Below are 25,194 nucleotides of genomic sequence, written 5' to 3' on the forward strand. Positions count from 1 at the left end.
TTACTCTTCAAGTTCAATGTCCGACGCGCCGCCCTGTTCTGGTGTATCTGGTTTACTGTTGGTCATTTCAACGTCGCTGGCGACGTCGTTCTCGTCGTCTCCATTCTGTCCCAGTGCATCTTCATGTCCATCGCTTTGTAGCTCCTCGTCCTGCTCTGCCTCCACAGCTTCGTTTTGGGTCGCGTCTACCTCGTCCGCTTCTTCGCCGTCTTCTTCCTCATTCTCCTCGTCAAGTTCATCCTCATCCTCATCTAATTCATCGTCCTCTTCCAATTCCAATGCATCGGTCTCTCGTATCTCGTCATAAACAGAGTTGATATCCTGCTGTATCTTCTGAGAATCCTCCTTGATGAACTTTGTCAGTCCGGACAAACGATTCTGCCACTTCAGGCTCATGCTCTGTAGCGATGTGCGCTCTTTCTCGTAATGACGATCACTCAGCTGAACCAAACGGAATTTTCGCACTTCTTCGTTTTTCAAGATCTGTTCAACACGAGAAACAGAGCTTTCGTCCAGCAGTTCGCTGAAATCTGACTTTGCGAATTGGACTCGGATGTCCAGCGCATTTTTGCGCAAACTTTTTAAAAATGCCTGGTCTGACTCGTCACTCTCGTCGTCCAGAATTGGATCCAGTCTCAGCTCTGGGATCTGAGCTATAAGTTTGGTGAATTCGGCCGTTAAACTCTCGTTCTTCAAATTCTGACCTTTGTACCGTTGCACTTTCATATTATTGAACTGGTGGTATCCAGAATGAAGCTTCTTGAGAGACGCATCTGAAAGCTTGTTGTATTCGATCTTGATTTCGTTTTTACCATTGATCAAGGCCACATTATCCAGCACAGCTTCTTTGTGAAAAACATTCAAGTTTTTCAAATCTTGCTCGTCCAACTGCTTCTTTTGTCGAAGTTCCACCAAAGTGTCTAAGCACTTCTGCGACTTGTCCAAAGACTCGTTCAAAGTCACCTTGAACCGGTCCAAATGAGACATATGGAGATTATTCGATTTTTTTTTTTTTGGTTATTTTTTTTGTCCCCACATGACTTTACAAGCGGTGGTGTTTGATCTAGATTACACACTTTGGCGTAAGTGGGGGAGATAGTTTTTCAAATTAAGCGCCTACTAACTTCAGCCTGTTGGTGCGACACGCACGTGACCACCCCCATCAAGTTGCACAAGTCCAAGAAGAACACGGTGGTGGACAAATATGGGTACGAACTTACTCTGTTTCCCGACGTGATTCCCATTTTTGAGTATCTTAAAGAACAAAAAATCCAAATCCTGACCGCGTCTCGTACAGCTACGCCTGCTGTGGCTCGGAAATTGATCAAACTCTACGGATTAGAAAAGTACATCGATGATAGCGAGTGGGGTTCAGGTTCCAAGAAAAAGCATCTAAGTAAACTGTCTTCCAGAACGGGGATCCCGTTGACCAATATGTGTCTGTTTGACGACGAATACAGAAACAAAGATGTGGAGGAGATTGGAGTGAAATTCTGCTACCTGCCTAATGAACAAATCACCTGGAAAGAGTTCAAAAGTCAAATAGAGAGCTACAACTAAATATCAAATGTATTATTAAACCAACCTTTCGTAGAACATTCATTATACAGTGTATTTGATAGCTGAATTAGGCGATGTCATATTCTCAAAGCTTTGTCCAATTTAAAAACCCTAAGCCTTATCAGCAAGGGCGATAAGGTCATCAAGAGTAGCACCTTCAGGAATAGGTATCGCTTTCTAATAAGTTAGTCCGCAATTAGTTGCTACCCACCTCTTTCAAAACCTGTTTGAGTTCGGTTTCGCTCAAATCCTTAGCTGGAACAACAACCGTGGAATCGCCAACGGTTTCTTTGGATTCTTTGGTTTCCTCAGATTCTGTCTTATCACTGGCCTTTTGACTTTTCCACCATGGAAGCTTTTCCAGAAGATGTGGATAGGTGGAAACCACCAACGAAGCTGCTCCGACAACAACGATTGCCGAAGCCGTTGCAATACCAAGATTACGTCTGCGAGGAGCCATTTTCAGTCAAAAAAAAAGGTTATTTTGCCTTATTTATACTGTATTTTTTCTTGTGCTCCGTATCCAGTAACTAAAACCAGCAATTACGCGATAACGCGGTTCTGCACCGGCCTCACGAAAATAATCCGATTTTCACTCGCGCACAGAATTTACAAATTAGGAGTACTCAATAAAAAGATCGTATATTGGATATATTCGCTCGTTAAAATCCTTAGTTGTCAATGATCAAGACGATTTGCTCATCATCGTGCTTGTCACCGTGTTTCTTCCAGTACTTTCTCTGCTCCTTACCGTAGTGCTTCCAGTACTTTCTTTGCTCCTTTCCGTAGTGCTTCCAGTAGTCAGGGTCCTCAGCCGCGGTCTCGACCTCAAACTCCTCATCGTCATCTTCTGGAGTCTTTGGGGCCCACTTCTTCTTCTGGTCCTTACCATAGTGTTTCCAGTATTTCTTCTGGTCCTTACCATAATGTTTCCAGTAGTCTGGGTCTTCAATCTCAGCCTCAATTAAGACCTCATCGTCATCGTCCTCAGGAGCCTTTGGGGTCCACTTCTTTTTTTGGTCCTTTCCGTAATGTTTCCAGTACTTCTTCTGGTCCTTTCCGAAACGCTTCCAGTAGTCTGGGTCCTCGGTCTCGGCAGCAACCTCGAAGTCCTCATCCTCAGGGTCTTCTGGAGTCCACTTCTTCTTTTGATCCTTTCCGTAGTGTTTCCAGTACTTCTTTTGATCTTTTCCGTAGTGCTTCCAGTAGTCTGGGTCCTCTAATTCAGCTTCGATCTCAAGTTCATCGTCACCGTCTTCAGGAGTCTTTGGAGTCCATTTCTTTTTTTGGTCCTTACCAAAATGCTTCCAGTACTTCTTCTGGTCCTTACCGTAGTGCTTCCAGAAATCTGGGTCCTCAACCTCGGCATCAATCAAGGCCTCGTCATCTCCGTCTTCTGGAGACTTTGGAGTCCACTTCTTCTTTTGGTCTTTGCCGTAGTGTTTCCAGTATTTCTTCTGGTCCTTACCATAATGTTTCCAGTAGTCTGGGTCTTCAATCTCGGCCTCGATCAGAACTTCGTCGTCATCATCTTCTGGGGTCTTTGGAGTCCACTTCTTCTTCTGGTCCTTACCGTAGTGTTTCCAGTATTTCTTTTGGTCTTTACCAAAACGCTTCCAGTAGTCTGGATCCTCAGTCACTTCAGCGACATCAAGCTCCTCGTCCTCTGGGTCTTCTGGGTCTTCTGGGTCTTTTGGAGCCCACTTCTTCTTTTGATCCTTACCGAAGTGTTTCCAGTACTTCTTTTGCTTCTTTCCCTCGTCTTTCCAGTCGAAAGCGTTGGTGAATGCGTTGTAAAGAGTGGTGAGTAATCCGTCTTCGGATTCTGGAGCGTCATAAAGCTCAAAGAGTTCGGAGAATTCCTTGGCTTCCTCGTCATCAAATGTGGTAGCGTTCAAGTACAAGTCGACAGGGATCTCGCCAATGTATGCGATATCACCAAATCCACCAACAAGGTAGACATCTTCGACCTCGAATTTAGCCCAAGAGGTAGCATGGATTGGAGATCCTGGGTACCAGGCCGGAGCATCGTGGTGTCTCTCGGCGAAACAGGTGTCAAGCTCGAGGGATCCGTTGATAGGAACAAAAGAACCCTTAAGGTTAACTCTTGGAGATCCAGCTGGGGAACGGACTCTTCCACCGATATAATGTGGGTTCACGTGATCAGAAATTGGGTGATCTCCCACTCTGACAGAAAGGGACACCTTGGATCCGTCCTTGATATTTTTGTTGGACGAGGAGATGTCAACAATCAAGAAGATTGGTTGACCGTCCTTGTCACAGTCGGAGTAGTACTCCATGAAGGAGACAGGGAACTCATCACTCTTTTGGAGTGTAGCCAGGTTGGCAAGAGATTCTCTGTTCACCAATGTTCTAGCAACTCTAGCAGCAGTTTCGACATCGTGGTAGCCTGCCTTGGGAACTGGCAATGCCATGCTTCCCAAAGCAAGCACAAGAGATGTAAGGATATTAGCTCTCATAATGATTGATGAGAAATATGTGAGTGAAATGGGGGGGGGGGGGTATTTATATTTTTTGGATTTTATCGGTGTGCCGATTTGACGGCCGACCGATAGTTTTTTTAAATAACCGGGGGAGCGAGTTGAATAGATGATAATGGAAAAATTGCTTTCGAGAGAATATTACATTCATTGATATACATTTAGAAAAGGAGGGCCATGGCAGCAACTCCGACGGCACCGGATCCGACCATCAATTTAGCACCGGCAGCTTCGTAGGTTTCCACACCAGAGCTGGTAGAGTTAGATGCAGAGAAAGCGGAAGAGCTTGGCTTAGTAGAGCCAGTGGTGTATGAAGTGACGTAATCGAAGGTGGTCTGGGTGTTATCCTTGGAGGTGGTAACGACAGGAGTGGTGGTCTCATCGACGTACGAGGTTCCCTCAGCCGAGGAGCTAGTTCCTGCGCCGGTGGCTGGAGAGGTGGTAGCACCAGTGGCTGGAGTAGTCTCGGTGGCACCAGTGGTAGCACCAGTAGCTGGAGTGGTCTCAGTAGCGCCGGTAGTAGCACCGGTGGCAGGAGTGCTAGAAGTGGCTGGAACTGGAGTTCCGGTAGCAGCCTCGCTAGTGGAAACTGGGCAGTAGGTGGTGTACACGGTCTCAGTACCGTAAGCGGTAGAGGTGACGGTGCTCAACACGTACAAGGTCTCGGTCTCGTTGGAGCTCGAAGTAGCTGGAGTGGTGGTGGCTGCTGGAGTGGTCTCGGAAGCAGTAGCGGCTTCAGAGCTCTCTGGGCAGTAGGTGGTGTAGTTGGTGGCCGTGGTGGTCACGTAAGCGTCAGACTCGACGGTGCTAGCTGTGGCTGGAGTAGTGGTCTCGGCAGCAGCGCTGGAAGCAGAGGTGGTTGCTGCGTTTGCTGGAGTAGAGCTGGTCTCAGCAGCAGTGCTCTCAGCTGGAGTGGTCTCGGCCGGAGTGGTCTCAGCTGGAGTAGTGGCAGCTGGAGTGGTGGCAGTTGGAGTGGTCTCAGCTGGAGAAGTGGCGGCACCTTCGGTTCCGGTGGAAGCCTGGATCTGGCCGTCAGCGATCTCACCAACGAGCTCATCAGCCTTAACGAGAGCGGCAAGGATAGAAGCGAGGACAATCTTAGAGAATTGCATAATGAATGACTATAGTGAGATAAATCTGTGGAAGGAAGTATATTTCCAGACCCTTTGGTATATATAGTCCCTTCGTGCTGGAATGCGTCGAGAACGCCAAAGACATTCTTCGCGCCAACACGGTAAGGGGTGCATTGTATTTTTGTTTTGGAGAATGCGAGCCACCATTGTCTGCGCGTTCGTGTTTTTTACGTAAGCCGGCAATTTTTGCAAGAATTCTAGGCATTTTTTTTGTCAGGATCAGGAACGATGGAAGCGGCTTTGCTCAACGAGTACCAGATCATCCACCTGATCTACCATCGGGACTCGAACCAGCACCGATCAGCTGTCTGGTGGAAGCATTTCAACATTCTACATCGTCGTTTACGCACTATTTTACAGCTCTTGCTAGACATTGACGAGATTTCCGGAAAAAACCAACTCACCTCGCTAAAATTCTCCAAATCGCACACACCCAAATTCCGCAAACGCAATCTGAGCCCCACACAAGCAGATTCTCTGTTGAAACTGAAATCCGGCCAGCTCCAATCGGTCATCGATTACTTGCTAGATCACGTTCTGGGTGCATGCTACTATAGATTCTACAGTATTATAGAGCTGGGCCAATACATTGCTCTGGGGTTTACTTTGATTGCATCCATCGCCCGGATCAGAAAGATCCTGCTCCAAATGCGAACCACAACGCATGAAAAGTCATCGGATATTCTGCCCGAGCAGAATTCCCAAGATCTTGGAGAATTGATTTCCCCTGCAGAACTGACTACTATTGACAACCCGCCTCCGAAAAAGCACAAACAAAAGCAAAAGAAGAAGTCCCGGAAAACCATCGACGACATATTCGGTTTCTAAATATATACGCGCTAATTAAGCTTGTCTGCCGCCCATCTCGGAAGCACAAAACTGGCTCCATGAATGGCATTGTTGTAGTATCTGAACAGCTCTGATTCCCGGTCACGTGACTCGTGTCGGTGAGGCACAGACACCTTCAATTGTGGGTTTTTGGAGCAACACATGAGCGCAATCTGGCCAGAAGTGTATGTAGGAATGGTGCAATAGCAACATTCGGTGACGGAAAACACCTGGCTGCAAATATCCTTAAGTGTTTTCAATTTGTCAATATTGAGCCAAATGTTCTCGGAAGCCATAGAAATGACCATTCCGTTCGCGTTCAGCGCATTATAGAGCAACTCAAAATACTGTTTCTGGAAGAATGCTTCAGCTGGACCTTCTGGGTCGGACGAATCCGTAATGATGATGTCGTATTTCTCGGACTCGTGTTTGGCAGCCGTATTTTTCAGAAACTCGAATCCATCGGCTAGAACAACCTGCACTTTCTCGTGGTCCAGTGCATGGGACATCTTTGGCAAATACTTTCTCGACAGATTGATCACAGACTCGTCGATCTCCACCAATGTGGCCTTTTCGACGCAATCGTGCTTCAAAACCTCACGGAGCACCCCGCCGTCTCCTCCACCGATCACCAGCACTTTCTTTGGGCTCGGGTGAGCAAACATAGGAACATGGGTGATCATCTCTTGGTATGCAAACTCGTCTCTCTCTGTAACCTGAATGATTCCGTCCAGAACCAGGACATTACCAAAGTCGGTCGATTTGAACACCAGAACGTCCTGGAATTTGGACCGCTCAGCGTGAAGGATCTTCTCCACACGCAGTCTCATGGCCTGGCCGGGAAAGAATTCCTCGCTCTCTTCTCTGAACCAGCCATCTTTGATTAAAGGGTGTGACAACTCCATGGTGATTGAATTGGCTATCAGATAACAGATTAGACGTTCGAAAAATTTTCCACGCCGATCGACGCAAAAAAAATTCCTGAAAAATTCAACCCTGGTAAACCATACAGAACTAGTCATGAAGCATCCATTTCAGAAGGTCTTGCTCAACTCGGACGCCAGTTTGTTGTTTGCTGCTGCAGGAAACAAAGTTTATGTTTTCAGCGGACCTGAAAGCTGGAAATTGGTTGATTCCTGGGTCGATACTGTTGATCCTAACTATTCGCTAATTAAGGAGTACGAGGCCCGTATCCAGAGATACGAGCAAGAGGTCAAGGAATCGGGCTCCACCGACCACAGACCTCCCAAAGTTCCAACTCCTGGCGCAGGAGCTCCAGCCAAAATCTGTTACATTAGAGATATCCAATTGAGCAGAAATGAGAAATACCTGATCCTCACCACCGATACAGACAAGGCTGTTGTTGTTTTCGAGATCATCGACGGCCATTTGAAAGAGGTGAAGCGCCAACCGCTTCCTAAGAGAACATGTTCGATCACCACGTCGCTCGACGATACAAAAATCCTGGTTGGTGACAAATTTGGAGATGTGTACTCTGTCGACACTCTGGACCCGGAAATCGTCTCCGAGAAAGACCTGGTGCCGGTCCTCGGACACGTGTCGATGCTCACGTCGGTTCTTAATATTGGAAACGGCTCGGGCAAGGAGTTTGTCATCACTACAGACAGAGACGAGCATATTAGAATCAGTCAATTTCCTAAAAGCTATGTGATCGAGAACTGGCTGTTCGAGCACGAAGAGTTCATCTCGTCGATTGTGGCTCCACAATGGTGCGACAACAAGGTCCTAATTAGTGCAGGAGGAGACAAATTCATTTGTTCGTGGAACTGGCAAGAAGGAAGCTTGGTCGACAAGTTTGACTACTCTGCCGACATCGAGCCGTTCCTCACCGCTGAGAACCTGGCTCCCTCGCGGTTCCAGAACGAGGAGGGCGATCTGATGGAATACGCCGTTTCCCAGTTGATCCAGGTTCCTAAACTGAACAAGCTGGTTGTTCTGTTTGACAGACTAGCCGCCTTCTTTGTGGTTTCTGTCTCTGCCGATGGAAAGCTGGCATTGGACAAGTCCGTGAGTGTTTCCAGCACGATCATCTGTGGCGCTGCAAACAACAATCGTCTTATATTAAGCGTGAAGGGTGACGAAAACTGTTTGCTCGAATACAATCTTGAAAACTGGGAGCACAAGGAACTCACTGAGGTTTATGGTTGCAACGACGTGGAATGGAACGAGAAAGGCGATCTGTTTGCATCGTTCTCCGTGAATCAATTGCGCAAGAGAAGTGAACACTAACAAAGTCATATGAATCCGCGGCGACGGTTGTACGAGGCGCTGTCGAGAACTCCATCTGCAAGAAGTCCTGTGAACCAGAGTCGTTTACTATTTTGAAGCTGAATTGTCCACTGCGACTTTAGAAGCTTGACATTGATGACGTCTCCCTCTACCATTGGCTGCTTATCGTCCTTGAGAAAGAAATCTTCATACCAGTTTTTCTTGGTTTCGAGTCCATTCAAAGTGAATGTACAATTCTCCATCTTCACATAGAGTCGCATTTTCTCCACAACCGTGCCGTCTTCTTTGACTTCCGAGTCGCAGAGTGGTTTGGTCAGCGGTCCGAAGAACGCCTTTAATCGTTTCAAGGTGTTTCCCGTGGCTAAAGCGCTCAAGAAAGACAGCTTTGTGTGGATCAATAAACTTAATTCTTCCGAATCAATCTGTAGCACCAAAGTGCGATCCTTGGAGTCGACAAAAGGCCGTCTGTAGATTGCCTTATCGTTCGAGTCGTAGCTGAGTCCAATCTTCTTCACGTCGGGAAGCATAATAAGTATTTCTTCCTCGTTGGTGAACGGATTGAGTTCTATCTGGTGCGCAATCAGTTTCTGCTCCAGTGCAAAAAAACGGAAATACCGACACTCCGCAAGCAATTGCTCGCGATGGGTCTCATCACGAACTTTGTAATTCTCTGTCCACAAAGCATCCAACAGATCTGCAAACAACGAGGCGCTCCGATCGACCACAATTGGAAGCATTGCTGGCGGCCTCAACAAGTCTTTGAGCTCCGAAATGCTATACGGGTTCCGCAAACAGGTTCCGAATGCAAAATGAAAGTAATTGGGCGTGTTTCCTTCGCCTTTGACAAGACTCTGTGGGAAATTGAAGCTCCGACCACCAACATTGACGTAATAGAAGTCCTCTGCAAGCTGTTTGCTCAATTTGGGTAGATTGAAATAGCTGGCGTCCGCATACAATCTCATCAGATCGTACTCATCGGTCGGCCTAATAGCATAGCCTTGAAGATGGGTGGCTATCTTCGCAAACACCTCTGAAGACCGGTCAACAGTCAATGTTTTGGTTTCATTTTCGGGATGACTAAAAAAACTAGTAAAATAGGACGGCGAATCAGACGAAAGCGACGCCCCACTCAGCCGAAACAGCTTGCCGCCGATCTCAATATTGTAGATGGTATCATAGGGCAACACAGCCGCGGCAGACTGATCGACCCTATACTTTGTCTTTAAGGACATTGAATTGAGGGAGGGTCAAAAAAAAAATAACACTCTAGGTATTTACATCTCTACACCAATATTAACTATCACATAATTATTGTAATACGGAAGGTCCCTGTAGGACTTGGAGTTGATGGACAAACAGGGCGATGGCGGTGATGGGCTCTAAAACTTCATGGCGTGAGGCTTGTCACCGCTCTTCAAGGAAAAGGTGGAAGCCAAGTATTGTTTCAAGTATGGGGTTTTCTTAATCTCAGAGATCAAAGCCTTGTCGACAACCTTCTGGTCCTCGATTCTCTCACTCTTGATCTCCTTCTTGGTTCCCTCACCAAAGAACTCTCCCTCGGATTTCTTGGAGCTGGTCTTCTCTCTGGCAAAGTAGCTCACAGTGAACTTCTTCAAGTCAAGGTCTTCAAGAGAAACCTTGGTAGAAGTGGCAATGACGTATCTGGCGTTGACTCTTCTGAGTGGAACACCGTTCACCTTGAACGGTCCCGACACAAGAAGAGTGTTGTCCTCAAGGTTCTTCAAGTAGACAACTCTCTTACCTCTGAATCTTCCGGCAAGGAGAATCAGAACAGTGCCTGGAACGAGAGAAGCTCTCAACTTTTGAGGTCTAGCAGACTTTCTGGTTTGCTTTGGAACAGGAACGTCCTCAGACTCGTACCACTTTGGAGCTCTGGTCGACATGTTGTAATAACTCTATAGCTGAAAAGAAATATCTGTGACTAATCTCTTCGCGCTCCAGCGAATCCACACTCGCTCCACCAAATTTTTTCCGCGACTCTGGTGCGAGGTGGAGTGTGTGGTCACGTGAACTCGGTGAGGGTTGTGGCCCGAGTGACCGCGTGCCTTCTAGTGGTTGCAACGTACCGCTTCAAACAAGCTCCACCACCGCATATGGTTGTTCACGCGCTTCACTGTCAAACACTTGCTCAACAGGAACAAACTCGTAGCTTTCTGGGAATTCCTCGCGGTACAGATCGGGCCCAGCAAATATCTTGTAGTGGCGGTCCTCCTTGTACTCCAACGGCTTCCCAAATGCAATCTGGGCTTCCTCGTAATCTCCCACGGCCTCATTCACAGTGATCCCTCCCCATTCAACATCAACCCCCCGCGGCAAAGCTCCAACAACAACGGTCACCAGTTCTTTCACGTGATCTCGGTCACGTTGCAGCCCAATGTACTGTCTGTATGTTTCTGTCACGAGCGGGACTGTTGCTGGGCTCGTCACAAAGCAGCAGATGAAGATGTTGGTTGGGCTGCCAATTACCTCCTTCACGTGCTCGAAATGCTGTAATGCCAGTACCGATTGTGTAGTAACATCCTTACACGGGGTCATGTCACGAGGAATAAGAGGGATCTGGCCGCTGATATGGGCAAGGTATGTTCTTGTATCTGCGATAGATTGCGAGTACGGGCCGATATTTGAAGGTGCCCAATAAGAGCGGCCTTGAACGTGCAGTCCTTTTTTGAAATGGAGATCGTCCAAGATCTCTACAGAAAGTTGAGCAAAACACTCCTTCGGAAGGTTTGTTTCGACGCAGACTCTTGCTGGGGGTAATGGTTTGGTGAAGAAGGTTTGATATATCTTGTTGATTTGTGCAAAGTTGGACATGTCGCTCACCAACAGCGACGAAGATTGGATGTTTGCGGGATGTAACTTTGACTCTGAGAGAAACCTTTCCAATTGGGAAAAAATGTGGGTGACTTGACCTTCAAGGGTGGGTTCCGTGGAAGTGATGTTGTTGAAGCGTAGACGTCCATAATTTTTGCCCCTGTTTTGTTCCCAGACTTTCGTGTGTGGAGTATGAGACAAGGACTCGGTCTTTTTGATTAAAGGTTGCAGACTGATCTGATCAAACGGATCATGCAACAGTGGGGGTTGAACAACGTTGCATTTGCCTCCGCTGGATTTTTCCACAAGCTGCACCTTCAGTTTGAGGTACCAGATCTCGTCGTTTGTGTGTCTGACGATCTGTTTATCCACTATCTGGAGCTTGCCCTTTGTGAAAAATGGGGCATCAAACACCAAAGACTCAAACTCCCCACCCTCCCCACACACATGAACACCAAACTTTCTATTCAAGTTTTTCAAGACTGGGTACATCTCCTGCAAGGTTTTTCCGAGGTGGGAGTCGTTTAATCCGATTGCGGCGACTTTGATCAGTCTGGCTTCCATATCTGAGTCCACCATTTCTCCCATCAGCTCCTCCTGATCCCGCTGCCAGAGATACGCCAGCGCGGTGAGGCCGAGTCTACTGCAAACATCCTCCACCCGTGTGCGCTGGTACGACGAAAGAATGGCCCCAACACTGATAGCCTCGACATCGGGGTGATGTTCCTTCACGACCTTGAGAAGCTCGTACAAATCTTCTGTTTCGTCGTCCTGCGTTTGTTCGTACTCGAGCTTCTGGTTATTCGAGGATCCCTTAATTACCTGTCTGTACAGTGGCTTCCCTGTGCACTCAGCATAGTAGGGCACGACATCAAAGCCTACCGTTTGGTACATGAAAGAGTCCATTTCGTGGGAGTCTGACGGAGGAGGGTGCAGGTTGGCTAGACACACGAGCTCGTGGTCGTTTGCAAGACAATGGAGAACATTGAAGAAGGAGTCCTTACCACCGGAGATAAGAGCGGCGAATTTCATGGACACTAAAACAAGGTGGGGGTGTCTCTAAAATTTATTATCAGCTTGAAAAAAAAAAATCAAGATTAATTAGAGCACTTGATGGCACTGGACTTTGAGGCCAATGCGTCAAAAATCATAGCATTGCGCAATCGCGCGCTAATCCAAGCCGCCACGTCGAAGGACGTGAGCACGCGCCAGAACTACGAGCGGCTGCTGCTGGAGCGGCGGCTTGCAAGTGACGTTAAGGAGAAGGAAGCAGAGCTCCGTAATCGCGAAAAAGGCCGGTTTGACCTGATCCAGCTTGGAGCGAACGAGCTGGAGATGCTGAAAAATCTCCCGAGAGCGTTTTTGGTCAACTCACCGCCTCGAAAACAGAAACGGCCGACGCCTAGCGCCGTTGCAACGATAGCCGCCCAATTGGACACTAACGCGGGCCAGGACCAGTTGCCGACGCAGCTGCCTCAGGCCACTAATCAAGGATATTTGCCGCCGCCAGACACGATATCAAATGCCGAGGTGCGTTCTGCTAAACGGGTTCACCGGTCCGTGCCCGAGTTCGTTCCCAAGCTGGACTACTAAACAAACGTGCCCCATCTAACGACCCCCACGACCCCAGATTTAAAATGTATGGGGCTTAGTTCTCCTCGCAGCATATTTAAACGCCATGACATACCACAACATTTCTACCACTTCTTTCTTCTCTCATTGCTTTGGGCATTTGCTATCAATACCAGAGCTACTTTCTCCAACACTCAAAAAATGTCTGTCCAAGCTTCCAGCGAGACTTCCGGCGATATCTTTAAGGCCATCTCCACCTCCAAGCCAAGCTCGTCGTTTTCACAGCAGGCTTCCACGGTTTCTGTTCCTTCAGGGGTGACCAAAAATGGTGCCGTGCAGACAAATAACTTTTGGGGAAACCTGACTCTGGATGACCAGACCTCATACGTTTTCACACATCCATATTCGATTTGGTACTCCACCAAAACGAGCTACCAGGGACTCGCAGTGTCTCATCAGACTGCAGCACAAAGAATCTACGGAGACACAGACACAGAAGGAGCAGCTTCTTATTTCTACGCTCCATCTGGAAACATTTGTCTTTGTCTTGGCTCCACCGACTTTGACGACGGAACTTCCATCAAGCTGGCCAATTTGAAGAAAATGTCCATCGATGTGACCATTGCTTCCAAGAGCGCTGGCTCGTTGACCGCTTCGCTCGTCCAAGGTATGGGATTTGTCTCTGCTGTTTATAACGACCTGATCCCAGAACTCCACTCGGGAGTTGGAATCAAGTCTGTCAACGGTGACACTGCCCCAAGAACCGGAACAGACAAGTACAAGATTGTCTTGAACGACGGTGCCACTTGGGTCATGTACGTGACGTTCACTGACAACCAAACATGTTCTTTCGCTTTGAAAGACACCAACACCATCGTTGGCTCAAATTCCATCAACAACTGTGTGATCCAGATTGCTTGTGGAGATGACAGCTCCTACGACAAGGCTGCTGGTTGCTATCCGACCTCTTCAACGTTGTCGGCCTCGATCTCCGGCTCCACTGCCACCTACGCATTCGAGTATGCCACCTCTGGCTCCTCCAACAGTAACACCACCATCATGTATGCCATGCCTCACCAGGCGGCTTCCTTCACCTCCACCACGTCCGATACCAAGACCTCGGCCACTCTGGACGACACCGTCCACGGTTCCATGACTGCCTACTTGACCAACAAGTTTGAGATGTCCGAGTCGTTGACCACAGCCATTGGTAAGGACCCATGGAGCTCCATCTCCGGCTTCTCCTCGCCAAACTACTCCGACTCCGAGCTCAGCGCCATCAAGTCTGCTGCTGCCGACGAGTACGGAAACGACGTCTACTCTTATTCCGACGTTGACTCCATGTACACGGCCGGAAAGATCCTGGACAAGTACGCCTACGTTCTTTATGTGCTTCACTACGTGCTAAAGGACAGCGACAAAACCAAAACTCTTTTGGCCTCTTTGAAAAAAGCAATTGAACGGTTCAGCGGCAACTCGCAGCAAAACCCATTGTGCTACGAGACAAACTGGGGTGGAATCTGCTCCACCGGTGGTATGTCCAAAGGTGATACTTCTGTGGATTACGGTAACGCTTTCTACAACGACCACCATTTCCACTACGGCTACCACATCCATGCTGCTGCCATCTGTGCTCTTGTGGACTCCGACTTGGGCGGATCGTGGATCGACTCTGTTAAGGACTGGGTCAACACTCTTGTGAGAGACGTGGCCAATCCTTCCAGCGACGACACCTACTTCCCTGTGTTCAGAAACTTTGACTTTTATTTGGGCCACTCCATTGCCCACGGAATTACCGTCTACGCCGATGGAAAGGACGAGGAAAGTAGCAGTGAGGACTACAATTTTGCTTACGGTATGAAGATCTGGGCCCAGGCCATCAACGACTCCAACATGTCCAACAGAGCCGACCTGATGCTTGCCATCACCAAGAGATCCCTCAACACCTACTTCCTGTACACCCAGGACAACACGGTGATGCCATCCAAGTACATCAAGAACTACTGCAGTGGTATTTGGTTCGAGAACAAGATTGCTCACACCACCTATTTTGGAACCAACATCGAGTACATCCATGGTATTCACATGATTCCAATCACTCCTGTTTCTTCTTTGATCAGAGGTCCTACTTTCGTCAAGGAAGAATGGGAGGCTGTTCTGAGCTCGAAAATCGACAGTATCACCAGCGGATGGAAGGGTATTTTGATGCTTAACGTTGCATTGTACGATCCATCCACTGCATACAACTTCTTCAGTGGATCCAGTTTCTCCACCGACTACTTGGACAACGGAATGTCCAAGACCTGGTCGATTGCCTACTGTGCGGCCATCAACAACTGAGATCAGCCCATGTTTGGCGTTTGTGTTTGTGTATTATGTATGAGACAATTTAATTAATCTGGTCATTTTCAGGAAACTCTTATCGATTTCAAGATGGAGAAAAAATTCGGGAACACTTAGCGAGATCTAAAATTCTCGCTGATACATTCCTTGTAGGTAAAATGTCCTTGTTACCATTAATTGTATAAATACAGGTGGGCGTCGCCTGTTTTTCCCTCTTACAATGCTCAGATTACATACTTTGGGTCCGCGTGTGTCCCGCTTCACACCGATTCTACGTTCTTATGCTCGACCGCTAGCTACAGTGCGTCGCACCCACCCTCCGCAACAGTCTTATCTAGACGGAGTCACCACCCAGGAACTATTGGGTTATGGCGTGATTGGACTCGCAACCTTGTCCAAGACCACTTTGAAGATGGTGATTGCCATTTTCCCGTACACGCCGTTGTGGCTGATCAAGTTGTTTGTTTATCGCAACTATTGCGGCGGAGATAACATCCCCCAGGTTTTGCAAACTGGAGACCGTTTGAGTCAGCGCGGAATCCTCAACATGATGCTGTCGCTGACGATTGAGGCCTGCGACGGTGCCCAGGTGTCTGTTCCCGTCAGTCAGATTGTCCAGATGACCCAGGACTCGGTCACCGGGGTCTTAGTGCCGCACACTCAAAAAATGCTGTCAAAAACAGACGTCAACACTCTTCCTCCGGGCTACGTTGCCTTGAAACCTACTGGACTCATAGACAACGCCGCAGAGGTGCTCAAGAACTACAACAACGAGAAGTACGAGCCGCAGTACCAGCAACTGCTGTCGAACTGCCGTGACATCTGTCGCACGGTGCTGGAGTCCAACGAGGCTCTGGCAAAGCAGTATCCTTCGCGGGTGGCTCCGTTTGTGGTTGCTGTAATCGACGCCGAGCGGAACGACCTACAACAGGGAGTTTACCGTTTACAACGCGATCTGTTCAGAGAATTCAACATTGGCAAAGTTTCTGTTGTTGGAACGGTGCAGATGTATTTACAGGACTCGAGCAAGGTTTTGGCGGAAGAAGATAAATTAGCTAAAGAAGGCGGATACTTGTTGGGATGGAAGCTTGTTCGTGGAGCTTACATCCACTCGGAGCCTGACAGAAACGTCATTTTCGCAACCAAAGAGGAAACAGACCTCAATTATAACCAAGGCATAGCATCTGCTCTGGCCAACATGGGGTCTTCGGCCCCAACAGTGGGCCATTTGGTGGTTGCGTCTCACAACAGAGAGTCTCAAATCAAGGCCACCGAGCTGCTGAAAAACTGCAACCTACGTGTGCGGTCAAACGTTGTCCTGGGACAGCTGTTGGGAATGGCCGACAACGTGACTTTTGAGCTGATGAACAACTATCAGGCCAAGAACGTGATCAAGTACGTTCCATGGGGTCCTCCAAAGGAAACCAAGGAGTATCTTCTCAGAAGACTCGAGGAGAACGGCGACGCAGTTCGCAGCGACAACGGCTGGCCGTTTTTCAAGCAGGTTTTGGCTGCTCTTTGGCGCAGAGCAAGACAATAATTTATAGATAAAAATCGATCATTTCACATACTTGTCCATGAACCGTTTATGGAACTCGCTTCTGAGCATGTCGTTGACGAACTCTCCTTTTTTCTGAGACTTTTCTGTCCTTCTAAAAGTGGTGGATCGCCAGGATTTTTGGACTCCTTGGTCAAACTGGACAAGCGGGTTTGAATTAGCTGCTTTTCGTGCGAGCTCGTCTTCTTTTTGTTTCTCCAGCCGTGCCTCTTTCTCCTTTTTGATCTTTTCGAGCTCTTTAAGCAATTCTTCGTCCTCATCAGACTCTTCGTCGTCTTCCGACTCTTCTTCGTCCTCCGACTCCGCCTGCGCGTCGCTCTCGCTATCTGTGTCCAGGTCTTTTGTTTCAATCAGCAACTGTCTGCTGCGCTCGGCCTCGTCGTCCAAAGACCCCTCGATCTCCTGTTTGAGGTCCGCAACGTCCTGCCTGCTCACGTCGTGCTCAGTAACGTCGTCCCAGTCGTCGCCCACGGCCTGTTTCTGGCGTCTGTACTTCATGGCCATGTGCGCTGGCAGTGCGCGCTTATGTTTGATGCTCGAACGAACATTGTCGCGCCCGCGCGCGTGGTCAAAAGTGGGGCGGTGGGCAGTGGTCATAATACAGGAAATTTAGCTGAAATATTTTTTTCTCAACCGTGTAACTTATCCATGTCGCTACTATCGTCCGTGTCCGTGAAGGATTTTGCGTACGACACGAACCACCCGCTGCACTACGGGATCACCGACGAATACCTCGACCCGGTGGACGAAACGGTGCGCGCCGTTGCTCTTTATCCGTTTGAACCAGAGAACGAAAATGAACTAGAGCTAAAGCAAGATCAAATCATATTCATCAACTACGAGTACGGCGAAGGGTGGCTGGTGGCCCAGGAACCAGAAACAGGCAAAACAGGACTCGTTCCGTCCGAGTACGTGCGGATCTTGGACGACGAAGAGCTGGAATCCCAAGAAGCTAAGCCCTTTCTACCTGAAATCTTACAAGAACTAGACGAGATGAAAATAACAGATAAGCATTCCGAATCGGGCTCGGAAACTATTAACGATCCACAAACGTCTACGTGATCACTCCTCGTCCACCAGATCATCCAGATCGACCTCATCCTTGCTGGCCTTTTCGAAAAGAGGACCGCCCAGCTCGGTCACAAGACCCATCACCGTGTCGACCAAATCAGCATCTGTCTCGGCAACAACACTGTCCACTTGTAATAGCTTGTATGCCTCGGTCAACGCCAGCCGGGCCTCCTTCACCGTATCGTCGGCTTGCTTCAATGGATACTCGTCAAACGCAACGGCAACTTTATCTCCATCCTGTTCAGAAACACCGTTCTGGTTGCGTTTCGCAATCAACAGGTATCCAAACCCTTCCAAATAGAAACTCTCGACGCTCTGCTCGTTGATATCCTGCACCGAGGACGCGATCGTGGTCGCGAGCTCCAATAACCCGGTCTCGATGGCATATTTGGCCAGAGTTATGAGCGGCTGGCACAAATCTATATACTCCATCTGAGTTTCTGGGTCTGCCGCGTCCTCCAACACTGTCTTTTTGCTCTCAAACAAGTCCCATGCTTTCTTCACAGCGTCGCGCGCATCCTGGGTCTTTTGCTGCGAAATACGGATACTCGCCAAGAGCGACCACGACTCTCCGTTGGTCTCGTCCAGACTCAAAGCCAGCTGGATACATTTCTCGCATTCTTCCTCGGCCTCGGGCTCCATGCACAGATCGGTCATCCAGATCTCTATTATGCCAAAAAGACCCTGATTCAATTTTTTCAAAAGGTACTCCTGAACCTTGTCTGGCTCTGTATATGCTGCAAATAACAGTTGAGTACTTTCGTCCAAGGGCTGTGAGGATTCCGATTGAACCAGCTCCAGTTGCGATAATAGTTTTTTCACTCCTATTTCCAGAAACTGCACTCCGTCCCGACCACCAACAATCTGTCCCAGATACAAGAACTTCTCCACTCCCTCATTGGCATTTGGGTCTAGCTCGCACGCTTTTTTAAGTACTTGATAAGCATTCTCAACGTCTCCGTTCTCCAAGTAAGCTTCTCCTATCGTTTGTAGATACAACGGCGACTCTCCAAACTGGTCCAGTTTCGACCGCAAAAGCTCCACCGCCTGTTCGGGCTGCTGGTTCTCCAATAGCTGCGACGATTCCACAATCAGCTGCTGCAAAGACATGGAACCTGCTATAAAGAAAAATGTGAAATAATTTTTTTTCTTCAATGGACTATCTCGAAGAGCAAAAACAGGAGATCGAAATCCTCCAGTCGATCTATCCCGACGAGCTGGAAATAGTATCGGAAACGAGTTTCCGTGTTTCATTGTTGCTGGACACAAACACTGAGCGCAAACACACGCTAATTCTGAATGTTCGGTATCCAGAAACATATCCTGAAGTGGTTCCACAGCTGCGGCTGGAAAAGACCAGTGACGACGTTCCAGAGGAGTCTTTGAACGTGGAAGAGTCCGTGGAGCTCGACAAAGACGATCTGTTGGACCTGGAAGAGTCGTTGAATAGTAATGCGCTGGAAAACGTGGGGATGCCCAGCGTTTTCACTCTCACGTCGCTATTAAAAGACGAAGCAGAGACTCTATTCCAAGAGAAAGTGGCCGCAAAGGAAAAAATGGTCGAACAAGAACGACAGGCAAGAGAATACGAGGAACAGAAGAAGTTTGCGGGAACTAAACTCACAAAGGAGAATTTCGCCCAGTGGAGAGCCAAGTTCCGTGCAGAAATGGGTATCGACACCAGACTCGCCGAGAGATTCAAGTTGGTCCATCAAGGTCGACTTACAGGTAAGGAGATCTTCGAAAAGGGTCTTGCCGAGGAGGCAGAGGATCTGTGAGCATGGTTCGTTCAATCGGTGTCATTATATGTTGCATAATCAAAGGTGTGCAGAAATAGCATCTCGTTGGTGATATTGGCATGTTGGGGCAAGTTCGGTTGCTCCAAGTTGGTTTCAGGGGATTGGTATTTGGCGTCAATGTACTTGTTCACCAGCTCCGCGTCGTTGAGCATGATTTGATCTTCTCGACAGCTCAAATAGTGCAGGAGCTGGTTTTCGTACTTGATCGACTCCTCGCGGTCTTTCCTTTCCAGCAGGGCAGACTCGAGTTCGGCGAGCTGGTCCAGGATCTGGTCGTCCTGCTCTACATGCGGTGTGCGATCGTCGAGCGACTCGACGGGCGTTGGTTTCAGAATCGCGCTCTCAAACGGCATCGATCCGTCCATCACTTGCTCGATCTGGTCGCCGTCCTGATCAACAACAATGCTCTCTATTGACTTCTGCGGCGTGTCCTGGTCGTTGACAGCGTATGGTGTCAGTTTGTCAAGTCTCTGTGTTCCAGACGGTAGTTTTCGTCCAACGTCCAGTCCGAGTCTCCATCCAATATTCGACCAATAGTCTTTTAATTTAATCGGTCTCGAGACCTTCATCTGAGCCAGCGCACGGTAGATATCGTCTTCCACAAACGTCATGTCCTGTTCGTTCTCGACTTTGTTCTCCAGAACGGTCAGAATGATCTCGTAGGTCATATTCTTGACAATTTGACGTAGAACAAATTTAGATTCCTCGTCAAGAACCAGCGGCTTGGACAGCTTGCGTTTCATTCCGTCCACTGGGTCCAGCAGCTCATTGTTCACAAAAACCGCGTTGGACATCTCGTTCATGCGATCGTAGTCTACCAAATCCTGGTCGTTCAGTCCAGGATGTGTCTTTTTGAACCTGAAATTGGAGTCCGAGTCGCGCATATTGGAAACAGACTTGAGCAAAAAGGCCTGTGACTCCTCCATCTCGATGAACTCCTCACTCATCTCGTGGCAGACCGGGATCTCGTCGTACGAAACGAGTCTCAAAAGTCGTCGTTTATGCCGCTTGTACTGCTGTAATTCGCGTTTCAGAAGCTTGTAGTAGCCCAAAATAGACGAAATCGATTTGGATGGCAGGTTTTCGTGGATCAGGTCGGCTCTATGGATCGAGTATCGCGCCAGAAGCTCGAAAAACGTATCTTTCTCTTCCGCCGACCAGTACGACCCGGCCTTGTTGTTTATGTTTCTATGGCGATATCTGAACCCGGAAGCGGATATAGACGTTCCCACAAGGTTGGATGTTCCAAAAGAACTCGTAAACGATGTAAATCTGCGCTTTTCTGCTTGGTAGAATCTCAGATAGTTGATATTTCCCTGAAATATTCTGGGTTTGTTCTCTAAGCGATCGTACGCCAATGGCGGAACATCCTCGATAATCTCGCTCGCATCGTGGAAATTGGATCCGTCTGACGAAACAGATGACTCTCGCGACCCTTCGCGCGACTCCGACCCAGATACCGTGTTTTCCGACGCCGAATCGCTCGACTCCAACGAACTCAAATCGGTATCGTCACTGTCCTCCTCCATTGAGCTGAGATACTCGTCTCTGCTGGAAAACTCGACCAGTTTCTTAGATGGATCATCATCCATACCTGTTCCCTAAATATTCTTCAATTATTTTTTCAAGCCTGATCTGGATATTTTTTTATCAATTTTTTTTTCATGTTGAGACAAACTGTCTCCAGATTCGCATGCGGCCGGCGCTTATCAGCCGCCAGATGGTACTCTACGCGAGTAGACGAACACTTGGAAGTGAATCCAAAAGAGGACCACCACGAGCAAGACCAAACAGACTTGTCGGAACAAGGCGAGACAGATACTCTTCCTTGGGAGAACTCTAAGGATACACAAGAACACATTGTTTTGAGACCATTCATACCTAAAAAATCAAAACTAGAAAACATCAAACACGACTTGAGGGCTTATCGACAGACTGTTGATCTGGGCACTGCAAAAGACGAACTGGAAGTGGTTGAGTTTGAAAAAGGTCTGAGAAACCTCATGGTTTTCAAGATTCCCCCAACTGACAACCAGATGTTCAAAGATCTGGATCAGTTGCAGCCTGGATTCAGCAGCATATCCAAGAATCAGAACGAAATTTTGCTGGAATCTTTGGTGAAAGGATACAAGAAAGCGCAGCTACTGGAATATATCGAGTACAAACGGAAAGGTACTTGTTCTTCGTCCCTTTCTAAAAAGAAACTTGCCCAGTTCATTATCAACAAGTGCTGGGAATTGAAAATCACAAAGACGGCGTCCGATGAAGTTCTCCAGGAAGCACGGATAACCATACAAAATAAAAAGGAAGCATTTTTGCTACTCTCTCATTCTGGCTATCTGTTGCAGTCTTGGACCCGACTCGGGGCCAAAGTCGAACTGAGTCCGAATTTGAGCTATCTGCGAGTTCTTGGAGACGAGTCGCTTGTGAATTTTGTCCAGGCATCGTGGAACTACCTGTTAAATCATGTTAGTACAACGTTGGCTCCAATGAACCGGCTATCCTCTTTTTACTCCAAGGTTTTACATCGGAAGATGCCGATCCCCGAGCTCCAGAAACTGAGTAACGTTTATTTTGAAGAGGTCATCAAGCACGACAAGCTTTACCAGCTCAGTACGTTTAACTCTGCCAATTTGCAGCTGGCCAAGTCGCTGCTTTTAGCTGCCACCGATTTCTCAGCTACATCACATAAGCATCTAGGATTTTCGACAATTCCATCAGCACACACAAAACTCTACCAGGATTCCTCGTTGCCTTGGTGGGCCGTGGGACCTCTTTATAGATACGAGTCTCCGAGAAAAAAGGTCCAAAGTACGCCTCTGAAAATCTCTCCTGACCCTACGACTCTGTCACAAGAGGTTGATGATTTGAGATCGCGGGTGCTACAAGCTCCTGACAACTTCCAGCGCAACTTCCTTGATCAGTCGGATAGATCAGGAGCCAACCAAGAGGTTCCACAGCCGGTCAAGTTGGACATTCCTGAAACCAATCCTTCGTGGATGTCTCAGACTGCCGAGATTTTCCAACAACTCAGTCCTGCTGTTGAACCCGACGCAAACTGGCTGCCAAGAACGTACAATGCTACTTTCGGAAAGCTTTTGTTCCATAACGCGGACTCTGGCTCGCGGTTTTTCCATGCCAACCTGCCAAACGTTAACAAAAAATTGGCCAATCTTAGTTTACTCGACAAAGAGGCCCGGTTCTTTGGGTTTGCTGGAGGTATTAAAAACAACTTTGACCACGCACTACAAATCAAGCTTGTTCCTGACGCGTATGAGAAGTTCGAGAACTTTGTCAGTTTGCCCAACTTGGAGATCTGGTTCCAAATCTCGAAAAATAAAATCGACCTTTCTTCGTGCACCGTTTATGTGAACGAAAACGAGATGAACTGTCCGATTGCGCTACCCGACCTTCACCACGACATCGTTTTCCAATCTACATGCAACTCTGTGCTTTTGGATGCTGCCGATCCGTACAACCCAGAGCGCAAGGAGCAAAAACCGTTGCTGTCTCTGTTCAACTCTCTTTCTGAGAATTTGCTGGACATGTCCGACACCGACGCCGTCAACCAGCTGGTTAACGCGCTGGTCTCGCACCCGATCCCGATCCAACTGAAAAATCACCAAGAACCGGTGAATTTCCTCGTTACTTCGATCAACAGACGTCGGACCATCGAGCTCGACTTTGACGGCTGCCACCTGATGTACGACGTGATTGCAAACGGCCAAAACGAGAGGTTCGAGGTTTCGCTACTGGCTCCCCAAACCGATGCTGAAATGGACAAGGACCAGTTTGAGAAGTTTGCCAAATCGGTCAACAGGTTCGTTAACTACATCCAATAATTGGCAGCTACCATTCGTGTATATAGAAAAGTTTTAGCCGACTGGGAAAAATGGTAATATTACCCGGCCTGTCTTCCGCCCCCCAGGTACCCTGCTCAGTCCACGTTTGCAAAATTTTAGCGAGGCAAATTGTATTGCTCATTCAATTGAACAACTAACTAACTAAAATGGTCAAGACATTCTTCGAAGTTGCTGCTGACGGTAAGTTGAACGCGAATTGAGTCTTTGGTGGCTTGATTCGGAGTTCAAGAAGGTTCTAACTCGAAAGGCAAACCATTGGGAAAGATCGTCTTCTCTTTGTACGAGGACGTTCCAAAAACCGCTGAAAACTTCAGAGCTTTGTGCACTGGAGAGAAGGGTTTCGGTTACAAGAACTCCATCTTCCACAGAGTCATTCCAGACTTCATGTTGCAAGGTGGTGATTTCACCAACTTCAACGGTACCGGAGGTAAGAGTATCTATGGATCCAAGTTCCCAGACGAGAACTTTGTGCACAAGCACACCAAGCCAGGTTTGCTTTCCATGGCCAACGCTGGTCCAAACACCAACGGATCCCAATTCTTCATCACTACTGTTCCATGCTCTTGGTTGGACGGCAAGCACGTTGTTTTCGGTGAGGTTGTTGACGGTTTCGACGTTGTCAAGGCTGTTGAGAAACTTGGTTCCGGTTCCGGTGCTACTCGTGCCAAGATCGAGATCACCAACAGTGGTGAATTGTAAGTAGTGTTTGGCTTATAAACTCTCTTCTTTTCTCTTAAAACTCTCCACTTTTGCTCCGTCGCGTCGATCGGCTCCAATTTTCTCCCCAGTCTAAGCTGCTGCGGCTCACGTTTTTTGCCCCGGTTTGTTAGTTCCGAAAGCAATACTACTCGTTTCTAGTAATTGGGCGGTTGCAATGAGCACGTATTCGTTCTACGACCTTCGACAGCGAACAAGAAAGCTACAAAATGGTAAGTGGCGCAGTTTTCCTGGAAGCTAACCCCAGCCTTCTCCGGCTACTCCAATTTGGAAATATTGATCCGGGAAGCCACCAACACGGATCCCTGGGGTCCCACGTCCAAGCAGAAAAAACAGCTGTGTTCCTGGATTCTCAATTATGCCAATCCCGGTGCGGTTTCCGACCACGTTGCAGGCGCCCAGATGGTTGGTTCTGGCCAGTCCATCTCCAAGCTCGCCATTGACTTCATTGTCAACCGGATTCAGGAGTATGCGTATCCACAACGGTCTTCCCAGACAATTCTGGGGACTCTCAAGAAGACCCTTGTCACCCGAGGTTATGAGTTTGTCACTGTTTCCAAATGTTTGCAGCTGTTAGAATATCTGCTACTAAACTGCTACCAAGAAGAAGACGGGGCCGTGATCTTTGATATAGTGGACGATATCCGCGTCAATCTGGACCCGTTGGCTTTGCTGAACAACTACCATGTTGGTGTTTGCTACGACGGACTCGACATGAACCACGAGAAACAAATAAAGGAGATGGCCAAAAACGTTGTAGAATTGGCCACTGACGATTCGAAACTCGCTAGAGAGCGCGAAAAGTACCGTCCCAAGAAATCGGAGCGCCAGAACTCGGGAACGCTGTTCTACGACGAAGACCAGTTCGACCTGAACCAGTCGGACTCGCTCCGATTGCAGGAAGACCAAAATCCGTTCGGTAAGTCCACCATCTCCAGTATCTCCAGCAATGTGGCCAGATACCTGCCCAGCTCGCCCGGACACCGCAAGTCGCAGTCGGGCGGTATTTCCCTGGCCTCGCAGAACTACAGCTACTCGACCTACCACGACCAGGTGGACGAAAACCACGAGTACCCAAGAGAACCGCAGCATCGTGATGAGTCTCCAGATTCGCCAGGAGACCCTTCTCAAGGCCTCCTAATCGATTTGAATAGTTGATGTGTATTA

At 48.2% G+C, this 25,194-nt stretch overlaps 26 protein-coding genes across 26 annotated transcripts; 12 read left to right on the forward strand and 14 right to left on the reverse strand.

Annotated features, from left to right (window-relative positions):
• On the reverse strand, positions 1-987 carry OGAPHI_006981 (uncharacterized protein; the record flags this gene model as incomplete). Its single annotated transcript, XM_046208326.1, has 1 exon — positions 1-987. One exon carries the CDS (start codon positions 985-987, stop codon positions 1-3), a length of 987 nt encoding a protein of 328 aa, XP_046058098.1.
• On the forward strand, positions 17-1,560 carry OGAPHI_006982 (uncharacterized protein; the record flags this gene model as incomplete). The annotated part of the gene is made up of 3 exons (XM_046208327.1): positions 17-293; positions 364-401; positions 1,177-1,560. The coding sequence occupies 3 exons, from the start codon at positions 17-19 to the stop codon at positions 1,558-1,560; spliced, it is 699 nt and encodes a 232-aa protein (XP_046058099.1).
• A 196-nt stretch (positions 1,561-1,756) lies between these two features.
• Positions 1,757-2,020, reverse strand: OGAPHI_006983 (uncharacterized protein; the record flags this gene model as incomplete). The annotated part of the gene is made up of 1 exon (XM_046208328.1): positions 1,757-2,020. The coding sequence occupies one exon, from the start codon at positions 2,018-2,020 to the stop codon at positions 1,757-1,759; it is 264 nt and encodes an 87-aa protein (XP_046058100.1).
• On the forward strand, positions 1,909-5,182 carry OGAPHI_006984 (uncharacterized protein; the record flags this gene model as incomplete). Its single annotated transcript, XM_046208329.1, has 4 exons — positions 1,909-2,060; positions 2,350-3,296; positions 3,460-4,020; positions 4,392-5,182. 4 exons carry the CDS (start codon positions 1,909-1,911, stop codon positions 5,180-5,182), a joined length of 2,451 nt encoding a protein of 816 aa, XP_046058101.1.
• OGAPHI_006985 (uncharacterized protein) lies at positions 2,232-4,040 on the reverse strand (the record flags this gene model as incomplete). Its single annotated transcript, XM_046208330.1, has 1 exon — positions 2,232-4,040. The coding sequence occupies one exon, from the start codon at positions 4,038-4,040 to the stop codon at positions 2,232-2,234; it is 1,809 nt and encodes a 602-aa protein (XP_046058102.1).
• On the reverse strand, positions 4,223-5,173 carry OGAPHI_006986 (uncharacterized protein; the record flags this gene model as incomplete). Its single annotated transcript, XM_046208331.1, has 1 exon — positions 4,223-5,173. The coding sequence occupies one exon, from the start codon at positions 5,171-5,173 to the stop codon at positions 4,223-4,225; it is 951 nt and encodes a 316-aa protein (XP_046058103.1).
• A 240-nt stretch (positions 5,183-5,422) lies between the features above and the next one.
• On the forward strand, positions 5,423-6,022 carry OGAPHI_006987 (uncharacterized protein; the record flags this gene model as incomplete). The annotated part of the gene is made up of 1 exon (XM_046208332.1): positions 5,423-6,022. The coding sequence occupies one exon, from the start codon at positions 5,423-5,425 to the stop codon at positions 6,020-6,022; it is 600 nt and encodes a 199-aa protein (XP_046058104.1).
• Positions 6,023-6,033: 11 nt separating this feature from the next.
• Positions 6,034-6,927, reverse strand: OGAPHI_006988 (uncharacterized protein; the record flags this gene model as incomplete). The annotated part of the gene is made up of 1 exon (XM_046208333.1): positions 6,034-6,927. One exon carries the CDS (start codon positions 6,925-6,927, stop codon positions 6,034-6,036), a length of 894 nt encoding a protein of 297 aa, XP_046058105.1.
• A 115-nt stretch (positions 6,928-7,042) lies between these two features.
• OGAPHI_006989 (uncharacterized protein) lies at positions 7,043-8,272 on the forward strand (the record flags this gene model as incomplete). Its single annotated transcript, XM_046208334.1, has 1 exon — positions 7,043-8,272. The coding sequence occupies one exon, from the start codon at positions 7,043-7,045 to the stop codon at positions 8,270-8,272; it is 1,230 nt and encodes a 409-aa protein (XP_046058106.1).
• On the reverse strand, positions 7,190-8,073 carry OGAPHI_006990 (uncharacterized protein; the record flags this gene model as incomplete). Its single annotated transcript, XM_046208335.1, has 2 exons — positions 7,190-7,679; positions 7,847-8,073. 2 exons carry the CDS (start codon positions 8,071-8,073, stop codon positions 7,190-7,192), a joined length of 717 nt encoding a protein of 238 aa, XP_046058107.1.
• A 5-nt stretch (positions 8,273-8,277) lies between the features above and the next one.
• OGAPHI_006991 (uncharacterized protein) lies at positions 8,278-9,504 on the reverse strand (the record flags this gene model as incomplete). The annotated part of the gene is made up of 1 exon (XM_046208339.1): positions 8,278-9,504. One exon carries the CDS (start codon positions 9,502-9,504, stop codon positions 8,278-8,280), a length of 1,227 nt encoding a protein of 408 aa, XP_046058108.1.
• Positions 9,505-9,651: 147 nt separating this feature from the next.
• On the reverse strand, positions 9,652-10,176 carry OGAPHI_006992 (uncharacterized protein; the record flags this gene model as incomplete). Its single annotated transcript, XM_046208340.1, has 1 exon — positions 9,652-10,176. The coding sequence occupies one exon, from the start codon at positions 10,174-10,176 to the stop codon at positions 9,652-9,654; it is 525 nt and encodes a 174-aa protein (XP_046058109.1).
• Positions 10,177-10,363: 187 nt separating this feature from the next.
• On the reverse strand, positions 10,364-12,136 carry OGAPHI_006993 (uncharacterized protein; the record flags this gene model as incomplete). Its single annotated transcript, XM_046208341.1, has 1 exon — positions 10,364-12,136. The coding sequence occupies one exon, from the start codon at positions 12,134-12,136 to the stop codon at positions 10,364-10,366; it is 1,773 nt and encodes a 590-aa protein (XP_046058110.1).
• Positions 12,137-12,217: 81 nt separating this feature from the next.
• OGAPHI_006994 (uncharacterized protein) lies at positions 12,218-12,697 on the forward strand (the record flags this gene model as incomplete). Its single annotated transcript, XM_046208342.1, has 1 exon — positions 12,218-12,697. One exon carries the CDS (start codon positions 12,218-12,220, stop codon positions 12,695-12,697), a length of 480 nt encoding a protein of 159 aa, XP_046058111.1.
• Positions 12,698-12,870: 173 nt separating this feature from the next.
• OGAPHI_006995 (uncharacterized protein) lies at positions 12,871-15,994 on the reverse strand (the record flags this gene model as incomplete). The annotated part of the gene is made up of 6 exons (XM_046208343.1): positions 12,871-13,107; positions 13,196-13,557; positions 13,684-14,080; positions 14,177-14,991; positions 15,410-15,612; positions 15,960-15,994. The coding sequence occupies 6 exons, from the start codon at positions 15,992-15,994 to the stop codon at positions 12,871-12,873; spliced, it is 2,049 nt and encodes a 682-aa protein (XP_046058112.1).
• Positions 12,878-15,016, forward strand: OGAPHI_006996 (uncharacterized protein; the record flags this gene model as incomplete). The annotated part of the gene is made up of 1 exon (XM_046208344.1): positions 12,878-15,016. One exon carries the CDS (start codon positions 12,878-12,880, stop codon positions 15,014-15,016), a length of 2,139 nt encoding a protein of 712 aa, XP_046058113.1.
• OGAPHI_006997 (uncharacterized protein) lies at positions 15,240-16,559 on the forward strand (the record flags this gene model as incomplete). The annotated part of the gene is made up of 1 exon (XM_046208345.1): positions 15,240-16,559. The coding sequence occupies one exon, from the start codon at positions 15,240-15,242 to the stop codon at positions 16,557-16,559; it is 1,320 nt and encodes a 439-aa protein (XP_046058114.1).
• Positions 16,560-16,577: 18 nt separating this feature from the next.
• Positions 16,578-17,081, reverse strand: OGAPHI_006998 (uncharacterized protein; the record flags this gene model as incomplete). Its single annotated transcript, XM_046208346.1, has 1 exon — positions 16,578-17,081. The coding sequence occupies one exon, from the start codon at positions 17,079-17,081 to the stop codon at positions 16,578-16,580; it is 504 nt and encodes a 167-aa protein (XP_046058115.1).
• Positions 17,082-17,225: 144 nt separating this feature from the next.
• On the forward strand, positions 17,226-17,639 carry OGAPHI_006999 (uncharacterized protein; the record flags this gene model as incomplete). Its single annotated transcript, XM_046208347.1, has 1 exon — positions 17,226-17,639. The coding sequence occupies one exon, from the start codon at positions 17,226-17,228 to the stop codon at positions 17,637-17,639; it is 414 nt and encodes a 137-aa protein (XP_046058116.1).
• On the reverse strand, positions 17,640-18,902 carry OGAPHI_007000 (uncharacterized protein; the record flags this gene model as incomplete). Its single annotated transcript, XM_046208348.1, has 1 exon — positions 17,640-18,902. The coding sequence occupies one exon, from the start codon at positions 18,900-18,902 to the stop codon at positions 17,640-17,642; it is 1,263 nt and encodes a 420-aa protein (XP_046058117.1).
• Positions 18,803-19,426, forward strand: OGAPHI_007001 (uncharacterized protein; the record flags this gene model as incomplete). The annotated part of the gene is made up of 1 exon (XM_046208350.1): positions 18,803-19,426. One exon carries the CDS (start codon positions 18,803-18,805, stop codon positions 19,424-19,426), a length of 624 nt encoding a protein of 207 aa, XP_046058118.1.
• An 11-nt stretch (positions 19,427-19,437) lies between these two features.
• On the reverse strand, positions 19,438-21,039 carry OGAPHI_007002 (uncharacterized protein; the record flags this gene model as incomplete). Its single annotated transcript, XM_046208351.1, has 1 exon — positions 19,438-21,039. One exon carries the CDS (start codon positions 21,037-21,039, stop codon positions 19,438-19,440), a length of 1,602 nt encoding a protein of 533 aa, XP_046058119.1.
• Positions 21,040-21,111: 72 nt separating this feature from the next.
• OGAPHI_007003 (uncharacterized protein) lies at positions 21,112-23,289 on the forward strand (the record flags this gene model as incomplete). The annotated part of the gene is made up of 1 exon (XM_046208352.1): positions 21,112-23,289. One exon carries the CDS (start codon positions 21,112-21,114, stop codon positions 23,287-23,289), a length of 2,178 nt encoding a protein of 725 aa, XP_046058120.1.
• Positions 23,290-23,456: 167 nt separating this feature from the next.
• Positions 23,457-24,009, forward strand: OGAPHI_007004 (uncharacterized protein; the record flags this gene model as incomplete). Its single annotated transcript, XM_046208353.1, has 2 exons — positions 23,457-23,490; positions 23,558-24,009. 2 exons carry the CDS (start codon positions 23,457-23,459, stop codon positions 24,007-24,009), a joined length of 486 nt encoding a protein of 161 aa, XP_046058121.1.
• On the reverse strand, positions 23,461-24,959 carry OGAPHI_007005 (uncharacterized protein; the record flags this gene model as incomplete). The annotated part of the gene is made up of 3 exons (XM_046208354.1): positions 23,461-23,935; positions 24,730-24,810; positions 24,880-24,959. 3 exons carry the CDS (start codon positions 24,957-24,959, stop codon positions 23,461-23,463), a joined length of 636 nt encoding a protein of 211 aa, XP_046058122.1.
• OGAPHI_007006 (uncharacterized protein) lies at positions 24,430-25,185 on the forward strand (the record flags this gene model as incomplete). Its single annotated transcript, XM_046208355.1, has 1 exon — positions 24,430-25,185. One exon carries the CDS (start codon positions 24,430-24,432, stop codon positions 25,183-25,185), a length of 756 nt encoding a protein of 251 aa, XP_046058123.1.
• Between the last annotated feature and the right edge of the window lie 9 nt (positions 25,186-25,194).

This window comes from Ogataea philodendri (genome assembly GCF_020536065.1).
Source record: "Ogataea philodendri strain CBS6075 chromosome Unknown scaffold8, whole genome shotgun sequence".
Classification (NCBI taxonomy): domain Eukaryota; kingdom Fungi; phylum Ascomycota; class Pichiomycetes; order Pichiales; family Pichiaceae; genus Ogataea; species Ogataea philodendri.